General features: G+C 43.5%; 1 protein-coding gene across 1 annotated transcript; it reads right to left on the reverse strand.

Annotated features, from left to right (window-relative positions):
* Positions 1-1,047: 1,047 nt before the first annotated feature.
* On the reverse strand, positions 1,048-9,486 carry LOC121609834 (potassium-transporting ATPase alpha chain 1). The gene is made up of 23 exons (XM_041941541.1): positions 9,475-9,486; positions 7,992-8,096; positions 7,653-7,712; positions 7,217-7,420; positions 7,002-7,115; positions 6,731-6,865; positions 6,205-6,322; positions 5,820-6,088; positions 5,625-5,703; positions 5,260-5,379; positions 5,006-5,115; positions 4,745-4,879; positions 4,264-4,632; positions 3,968-4,104; positions 3,653-3,803; positions 3,398-3,566; positions 2,872-3,026; positions 2,519-2,642; positions 1,988-2,133; positions 1,770-1,903; positions 1,376-1,477; positions 1,169-1,260; positions 1,048-1,076 (listed from the first exon to the last, which is right to left on the reverse strand). The coding sequence occupies exons 1-23, from the start codon at positions 9,484-9,486 to the stop codon at positions 1,048-1,050; spliced, it is 3,069 nt and encodes a 1,022-aa protein (XP_041797475.1).
* Between the last annotated feature and the right edge of the window lie 303 nt (positions 9,487-9,789).

Consider the following 9,789-nt stretch of genomic DNA (forward strand, 5'->3'; position numbering starts at 1 on the left):
AGATGTTTATGGAAGAGAGAACTCTTAAACAAAATATGTACTGCATGTGGCAAAGATCTGGTTTCTGACTCTGGTTCTGGACTATGAAGAGCAGCTCTTTTTCATCTTGGAAACAAACTTTCTGTGCTCAAGAGATGTGAAAAAGATCAAATCTGGGCCCTCTGTATGTTTGGTTTGAAAAACTTAATTCATCAATGTTTCATTATACAGCATTTATAATGGACTAGTCAATTAAATGTTGCTACCATCGCTAGACGGCACCCAAAATTCTAGTCGGTTAAACTTTTATTAATATTAATGTGCACAGTTAAAATTAAGGATAATGTGCAATGTTCATAATGCACAGCACAAAGTGCCACACATGTCAGGACCATTTTAAATAGAATTTGGTTATTAAAGAATGGTTTCAAATGGCTCTTATAATACAAGCAGTAATTTTCCAGACAATTTTTAACCCGACGTTTGAACTTAAACATCCGGGAAATTAGTCATGTCCACATGCATGTTTAGCTGTCATCAATCCATCAAGCACCAATTCCTTTGAGGGTAATTGAAATCAAATCAAAAAGCTCTTTGAAATATGTTTTTGTGCACTGTATATTCTTAGACATGAGACACTTTAGTGTGCCAGATCAACTTTGAGCCTAAACCAAACCAAGCCATGTTCAGTACAACATTAAGTAAGTCTGCGTATGTGAATTCCATGCTGTTCTGGTCAAATGCAAACATCGCCTCTGAGTACAGATACAACCGGCACATCGGTCTTAAAGTTCTTTATTAGTACAAATACAATGCAGCCGCAGACAAAGAGCTGGAACACATCGAATCGTCGAGTTATTCATTGGTGATGTTCAGTAATTTCAGGATTTAGGCCAACTCTTGACATTAAAAGACAGTTTAAGCTATAAATACATAGATCACAAAGAAATATGAATGCTGCATTGAATGGTGAACTGAGTAATGTCCTCTGGGTTTGCAGCATTCTGGTTCATGAGTGACGCCTTCATGCACATGAGTGGATGGATAGGGGAAAGAGCTTCTCGGGTCTCAGTAGTACAATTCCTGATCCCACCAACCTGATGGATGACAAGCCGTTGATGAATACATACTGAACACATGTCGTGTGTTAATGGTGTTTGATGAATGGATGTTAAATAAAGAATCTTACTTCCTGGATGTCTTCTGACTCCTAACTTCCTGATCTCGTCATAGACAAAGATTAGGATGCCGTATGGGAGTGGAACAAACCACCACTGGAATCTGGAGAGAAAACACAACAAATAACATTAGACCACAGGCGGCTTCATCCTTCTGATCCAGTCTGAGCTTTGATTGGAGATGGTGACCATGTGGATGAGGCCCTGTGTATTTTTACCTGATAGGCATGAAATTGAAGATATTGGGCATTCCAGGGCAGTAACAGAGCAGATTACCCAGGCAGAGCTGAAAGACTATGGCAGTAACCAGGACACGGTTTCTGCACGCAAACAGGCACATTAGTAACCAAACGATGCAGATTAGTTCAGGTTTAACTGTTTCCATATGAAATGGATTGAAACACAACGACTGGATGCCTCTGTTTCCGAATGAATGCATTAGATCAATTTAAGTTTTACACAAATGTAACAGAATAGCAATTCAAGTTGGGTAATGGGAGGTTTTCCTGTTCTTCCCATTCTGCTCTGGAGGTGTTATTGTTAACATGACAGACAGAATTAATAATTAATAAGAAATACTGATTCCTGTTTGTGATTGGTCTCTTTACTGACCTGAAGAAGCCTTGCTGGAACACAGAGAGACGTCGAGTTTTTCTGATCAGCACATCTGAGATCTGACAGATTTCTATACTGACGAAAAACACTGTGTAGCACGTATACTCCTGGTACAACCTCTGACTGAAGGTCTGCAAACAGTGGAGAGCACAGACGGGAAGAGTTATACCATGTCCACAGTCTGAAAGGAGCCTAAATGTAGCATCTATACTGACCCATTCTTGTCCATAGCTGTCCTGTAAGTCTTGAAGATGGACATTCTCCCACTGAGAGCGCAGGCCGACACACAGGAGTGGGAACCATCCCTCCTGGGCCATGGCCGTGAAATAATCTGTAAAACCTGCAAAAGACTGGATGGCTCCTGAAACAGAGAAAGGAGAAGTGGAAACAGTATTATATGTTATGGTTTAGAAATCTAGCTCGATGGCTGTGCAACACCATTCAGAGAGCAAATGAGGCAGTGGCTCCTCCAGAGGGATTCTAGGTGCACTCTGTTAGAGGTATTGTCTTTTCTGCTTTATTATATAAGGGTGTGACAGTGGAAGAGCTATGACAGATGCCTGGTCTGTTGGCAGGCGATGCATGTATTCATAGAACTAGAAACCTTTATGGTTGTCAGTTTTGTATCTATATGAGCTAAGCATTTAGTTCAATGTTACTAAGATTAATACCATAGTATTATACAATATGCATGTCTTGCTCACCTGCACACACACACACACAAACACACACACAGACAGTCTTACCTATCTGGAAGTACGAGTACACAGCCAGGGCTTCATTTACCAGACGATCACGACGAGGGTTCCTGGGCTTCAGGTGCATGATGTCACTCTCTGCTTTCTCATAAGCCAGAGAGACAGAGGGGAACTAGAGGAGAGATGGGACAGAAACAAATAATGTATCACTGCACAGCAGATAGGGGAGAAAGGAAGATAATAATTAATCATTTACAATCAATGCCACCAAATAAACCCCTGTATGTGGTGATTCCAGTATGTGTCGAGGTGACATGCAAGAAAAATATTAAGACAAAATCATCATCTTTGATTAAAATAAACTTTCCTGCTGAACTGCCACTAACGACCTAATTACTCACGATGTCAGTGGCCAGTTCGATGAAGAGGATAGTGATGCAGCCCAGAGGAAGAGGCACGCTGACAGTGATGTAGATCAGATATGGAGTCAGCTCAGGGATGTTCTTGGTCAGTGTGTAGGCGATGGACTTCTTCAGGTTGTCAAAGATAAGACGCCCTACACACACACACACACACACACACACACACATTTCAACTCAACTAAATAGCTCAATATGCTCTATGTAAATATACAAAGTGTTCATTGATCAGTAATACTGGGTAGAGCTGTTTCAATATCATGTGTACTTTTACTCTATATAGTAATCACTAAGATATCAGTGTGTAAAAATGTAGAAAACAAAGGGCTCTTTTGAGTTTTAGGTGCTGGTGTTATCTGACAAACACAAGTATTTTAACTCTTCATCTGTGTTTTACTTAAGAAGAGGGAGAACAGAGACATCCTTTTACAGATAAAGGGGTTACGATCTCCCTTCCACGTAAGACCGCCTGTTATCACATGAACGAAGAGCCTAACGCAGGTCTCACCCTGCTCCACTCCAGTGACAATAGAAGCAAAGTTGTCGTCCAGCAGGATCATGTCTGCAGCGTTCTTGGCGGCGTCTGACCCTGCGATCCCCATGGCGACACCAATATCAGCCTTCTTAAGAGCCGGAGAGTCGTTCACACCGTCACCTGTTACAGCAACAATAGAGCCCTGTGTGTGTGTGAGAAATGAAATCAGTCATTGCAGGATTAAGAGGGCACAGGTAGGAAAGCGCGTGTGTGTGTGTGTGTGTTTACCAGACGCTGACAGCTCTCCACGATGATCAGTTTCTGCTGAGGGGATGTTCTGGCAAACACCATCTCAGGATGGTTCCGTAGCGCTTCATCTAACTCCTCGCTGCTCATTTCTTTGAGCTGACCACCACTGATCACACAGGCACGAGCATCCCTGCACGCACACAGCACAGGACAATACAACAATACATTGAAGAGACAGAGACGCATGCATGCATGCATTCAGACCCAGCAGTCCGGTGGATGAACACTGTACTGCAATGGGCAGCCATAGAGGCGAGTGTTGTTTCGAAGTGTGGACAGCAGTCATGCAAATACCTCTTGTTCACTTGTTCGACAGGTATGCGCTTCCTCTGGGCAATGTCTTCCACTGTTTCACTGCCCTCTGAGATGATGCCAACGTTGGCTGCTATTGCCCTTGCTGTGATTGGATGGTCCCCGGTCACCATGATAACCTGAAGTTCCACGATACATAAGAAAGTTATGAGACAGGGAAAATAAAAAAAAACTAAATCTCACAAGTTTCCTCCAAGATTCTGCAATACAAAAGAAATTCTGCGCCTGTTTTTCAATATTCAAACTGCTCGTGTGCATGTGGGGCAACGCAAACACACCCTGATACCAGCGGTACGACATTTCATCACTGCATCGGGTACGGTGGCTCTTGGGGGGTCAATCATTGAGATGAGACCAGCAAAACACAACCCTGAAGTGGTGAAATTCATCTCATCCGTGTCAAATTGAAAGCCTCGAGGAAACATTTTCTCATTCAGATAGATGTGACAGAAGCCCAGAACCCTCTCTCCCAGTCCTCCCAGGTCCATGTAAGCTGTCTGAAAGGCTTCTCTCCACTGCTCATCCAGAGGCAACTCCTGGCCCTTTATCAAAATGGTGGAGCAGCGCTCCAAAATACGTTCCGGTGCTCCCTTCATCACCAACAGGTAGCGTAGATCCAGAGGATCCTCCAGTTCATGGATGGACAGCTGGAGAGAGATGGATAAAACCAGACATTGGTGTCACAGTAGAAAACTCCCGTTCGGGTTTACACTATAGCAATTCAAGGATGGTGTAGAGCCCCTAACTTCCAGCGCTCACCTGGAACTTGTTGGTGGAGTTGAAGGGCACCTCCACCACTTTCTTGAAGCGATCACGGTAGTCCATGATGTTCCCTATCGTGAGCTCGGTGAACTTCAGCAGAGCTGTCTCTGATGCGTCTCCCACCACGGTCCTCTGGGTGAGAGGCGGTTAAAGTGAGATATGAAGAGACAAAGGCAACAAAGCAGCTCTTGTAATAATTTAGAAACTGAATTCTTTTAATGAAAATTATAATGTGAAATTTAGATGATTAACTTGTACCTTGGGAATAGGTATGCCTTCCTGATCAGGTCTGAATATAGCTCTGTTGCACAGGGAAGCCACTCTCGCCAGTGAACGCCATGTTTCTGATGACTGGTCGAAACTCTGGCCTGGAAACCACACAATCACGATTACTGAAAGACTACTCAAATGTGAAATGATGATAATCCGGCATAATAGTTGACATCGCTTAAAACAATGGCATATTGATCGATTTCAAGAGGAAATGCTGTGTTTATGTGCGTCATGTGTACCTGACTGATCTTCAGTGGTATCAGCAGCGTGGATGTGGTTGTCGAACCAAAGGTGAGCTACAGTCATCCTGTTCTGGGTCAGGGTACCCGTCTTATCAGAACAGATCACTGAGGTGGAGCCTAAACACACACAGTGTACACACATACCTATGTATTAAACTTGTGTCATTATGTTGCATGAGGTGTGGAGATGATGATGTAGCATGTGATCCAAACATTTTCTTTGGATGGCACAGCTGATGGAGGGGTTACCTGACCAGAAATAAAAGAATCATGTTCAAAATTTCCCAGATCATATCACAGACTGTCCCTGAACTCACAAAACAGTCCGCAACAGGATGCATGAGGTGTTCAGGCTTACTGACCTAACGTCTCCACGGCTTCCAGGTTCTTCACGACGCAGTTCTTCCTGGCAAGTCGTTTAGCGGTCAGAGACAGACACACCTGTTCACAGAGACAGGTTACTACACAGCAGTGCTAGATTTGTTGAGCCATTCACACAGTCCAGTCCTGATGGTAAAGACATAAGCCAGACACCATAGCGTTCTAAATTCACTCACAGTAACCGTGGCAAGTAGCCCCTCTGGCACATAAGCCACCACGATAGCCATGAAGAAGATCATGGCCTCCAGGAAGGCGTATCCGATGAACATGGCAACCACAAAGAAGGTAAACCCGAAAAAGATCGCAAGACCCGCAATGATGTCGACAAAGTGCTCGATTTCGATGGCAATGGGTGTCTTCTCGTTGCCGACGCCGCTTGCCAAGCTGGCAATGCGGCCGATGATGGTGCGGTCACCTGTGTTGATGATCACACCAGTAGCAACACCTGGAGAAGAGATGAGGGTAAATGTTATGGCTAAAGCTCTGGTAGAGGAATAAAGATACTTAAATAAATGATATGTACTGGATAAACATAGAGCATGTGCTTGCTGGTCACTGTACCTTCCAGACAGGTTGTAGAGAAGAAAGCAATGTTTCTGGTCTCAAGGGGATTCTCATGAGTACATTCTGGACTCCTGGTTTGCGGTTCAGACTCTCCTGTCAAGGAAGAGTTGTCCACCTGGCACACAAAGAATATTCACAAAAAGTTCATCACATGGCCGCAGGATAAAATTGGGTGGGGAGGGTAGGATGGTGGATTGCGCTACACCTGCCCCTCAAATATGACACTGTTTGAAGGAGTGATTCAGTTTTCAGCTGTCGTCTGGGCACAAAACGCCCAATGTAGAAACTAAGCATGTTACATTGGCCAGCCTACTGAGGATGGCATAATTAAAAGTTGACAGTTTTTAAGTTGATAATGGTGTTTCAGTTGACATTTTGTGTTTTGTTGTTAAAAGATGCACTGATTCATGTGGACCCAGTGATAGGAAATTAAAGAAATGTCAAACTCTGAGCATAATCTTCTATCATGGCATGTTCCATTAGTTTTAACAAGCAGCATGAACAGTATATGTGTGTGATCTACCTTGCATCCCTGACCAGTGATGATCCGAATGTCAGCAGGGACTCTGTCTCCTCCTTTGATCTCCACCAAATCCCCCACCACCAATTCGTTGGCGTTGATCTGGTTTTTCTGACCATCACGGATCACAATGGCTTGCTGTGTTTGGAGATTGGGAGCAAGATTGGCAAAGATGAAAGGAGATGGACACATGAAGAAAAGCAGAGTGATGGAAAAGGAAAGTGATACAGTGATATGGACGTGTGGAGTTTTTTCATTGGTTATGTGCGCTCACCTGTGGCACCAGATTCTTGAAGCTTGCAATGATGTTGGTACTCTTGAATTCTTGGTAGTAACCAAAGCAACCAGTTACCACGACGACAGCAATTAGGGTGATAGCCAAGTACAGCTGGAGTGAGAAAGATGATACAACCATAACAAAAACTTCTAGATCTGTTTTTTTCCACAGTGTAATAAAGGAGAAACTCTCCATGCGGAAATAGAACTCACATCGTCAAAGCTGGTGAGGTTCCCTCTCGCAAGTTCAATTCCAAAGGCGATGAAGCAGATGACAGCCGCCACCCACATCAGACACTGCAGCCCTCCGGCCAGCTGCCTGGCAAACTTCACATACTCCGGAGTTCCTTTAGGAGGCTTCAGTTCATTGGGACCATCTCTCTCCAAGATCTGACGAGCAAAGGTGGTGGTCAAACCCTGTGGATGGAGAACAGATAGAACGTGACTAGGGTTCAGGGAAAAGACATCATTATATTTGTACGTAAAGGACTCACACGTAGGGAAAAATGAGTGGTGTTGGATATGGCTGAAGGGAAAAGGGAATAAATGTACTAAATTAATCTGTAAGAAGAATAAAGTCAACAAAAACAACAGGAGCTACCGAAAAAGGTATTATAGAAAGAAAGTTAATATAGAAGAAATGTCTCACCTTGGAAACACTTGTGTTGTACCTCATTTCAAGTTCTTCTAATGTAATCTCATGGTCGTCCTGCAGGAGGCGACAAATAATTAAAAGGGCAGCTCTGAGTGTATCAAGGTCATTTATTCATAGTTGGTCGGTTGCAACTTTTCACTAACCAATGCTAATTATTCTCACTACTGTGCACCTCTAAGGCTTCTATAGAATCACCTGTAAATCTCAGGTAGATCATTTCAGCACAAATCTAATATCTGATCTATGAATTGAAATGACTGCCATTCATTTCATGCCTCATCACTCACAATGGCTTCCTGACCTATGCTGCTGTTTTCTGCCACGTTTACTTACTATGTCCATTTCTCTCTTCATGCCCTCCAGTTTCTCCTTCTTCTTCATCTTCTTCTTCTTCTTCTTGTCCATGTCTCCATCCATCTCAAACATGTCGTACGTGTTCTAAATGCACACAGCAGTTGGCAAAATATCCTTACATTCATACAGGAAAGCTATCTGTTCAGTGACATTCTTGGTGATATTCATACCAAATGCATTTTTTTCTGTATCTTGTACATGCTCTGTGTGCTTTATAAGTGACCCCTTAAACAGCTCATTTCATTTACATAAAATACATTTACATGCACATTTGGTTTGTAGTAAATAAACAAATCTTGACACCTCACAAATAGGAGTACATTAATCATCATCACCATCAGCCATCTTTGTTAATGTCCCTGTGCCGCCCAAAAGCCCCTTTATTCACATTCATGAAAGACTTGTTCTTGGGTGGTCAGCAGCCAGTCTGCAGGGTCTCCTACCTGTTTATCCATGGTTGCAGGTGTGACAGGGGACTGCTCTCCTAAATCAATGGAGGTCCAGACCACTCGATCCTTCTTCGCCCCCGAAATTTTGGCTGTAAGTTGGGGTCCGGTCCCAAACACACACCCTGTTTCTCCCTCGCTCACACACACAATGGTCAGAACAGGTCAAATTGCCTGGAAAAGCCTTTTATACATGACAACTCCCTGTTTTATATGCACATGCGCACAAACACACGTGTATGTTAAAATGCGCACTTTAATACGACTGCCTGCGTAAAATGGTACCTCAAGTAGCAACAATGTCACCCCTAGGCAGAACACACAACACACAAAAAACACACTCATATCATGAGCTATGCGTAGGCTAGTGTTTCTCTGCTATCTCTTATCTCCTCTAAGCACGTTTCTTATCCTGATAAACTGATTGGAGTTAAGAGCAGAGGAACAGTGAAGGTTAAAACAGACCAATGTCCTTCTTAGCAGCCTGCCTGACATTGCACTGTATCAGTTCACACCAAACATTGCACTATCACAACTACAGTGCACCATTGGCCATTGAGTCAGTCTGGAGGTTGAATTGGGATTGATCGCCTTGACCTGGTGAGGATTAACTGAGAATTACAACAAGAGAGAGGAACTCAAACTCAAGCATGCACAGTCCACAGCCTGACAGCCTGACTAGTGGCACCGGGCCTCACAGTGCAGTGCTACACAAAGCCAAACACAGTAGGAGAAGACATCAGGGATGAAACTGCCTCCAGCAGTCAGCAGTCACACATGATGCCAATCCCAGCTCATCATCAGGGCTGCAGCAGGTAGCATCAAACACAGAGGGAAGCTAATGATGTCAGTGTGTCCACTGCGGTTGGGTTTCCTCCTCTTGTCGACTGGCTACATGTTCACTTTGATGACTAAACATTCCTTCTGTCACCACATATCGCCTCCTCTGTCTGCTACTTCTACCCCACACTAACACCACATTTGATTAATATGCTCCCCTCTGCAGGTGTGTGCACCTCTTTTGTCATTTTGTCTGGTTGTGGTGCCTGGCTTGTGTCTCCACCACCACAACTGTAAAATGAATGTGTCACTACAATGACATCAGAGAGCTGAGTGTTTACATTAGCACAGAAAACATCCTCTTACAATGAGAACTTGAACCATGTCCCATAACTCAGTATTTCTAATAATGTGGGATTGCAGCACATACAAATTTTGAATTTGATGAGCTTTAACAAGCAATAGCAGTCGTAGGAACATCTATAATAAACTTGTGAAGGTTTTATGGGCAGTGGTTGTAAATCTTGCTGTTAATTTGCAAGGTTGATGTC

The sequence above is a fragment of the Chelmon rostratus genome, chromosome 8 (assembly GCF_017976325.1).
Source record: "Chelmon rostratus isolate fCheRos1 chromosome 8, fCheRos1.pri, whole genome shotgun sequence".
Taxonomy (NCBI): domain Eukaryota; kingdom Metazoa; phylum Chordata; class Actinopteri; order Chaetodontiformes; family Chaetodontidae; genus Chelmon; species Chelmon rostratus.

What these genes read in the sequence shown, in the direction of transcription:
- LOC121609834 (XM_041941541.1), bottom strand. An exon ending in GGCTACTTGCCACGGTTACT is followed by an intron (nt 5,704 to 5,819) that starts GTGAGTGAATTT and finishes CTCTGTGAACAG; the next exon opens with GTGTGTCTGTCTCTGACCGC. An exon ending in TTCCAGCAAGGCTTCTTCAG is followed by an intron (nt 1,478 to 1,769) that starts GTCAGTAAAGAG and finishes GTTTGCGTGCAG; the next exon opens with AAACCGTGTCCTGGTTACTG.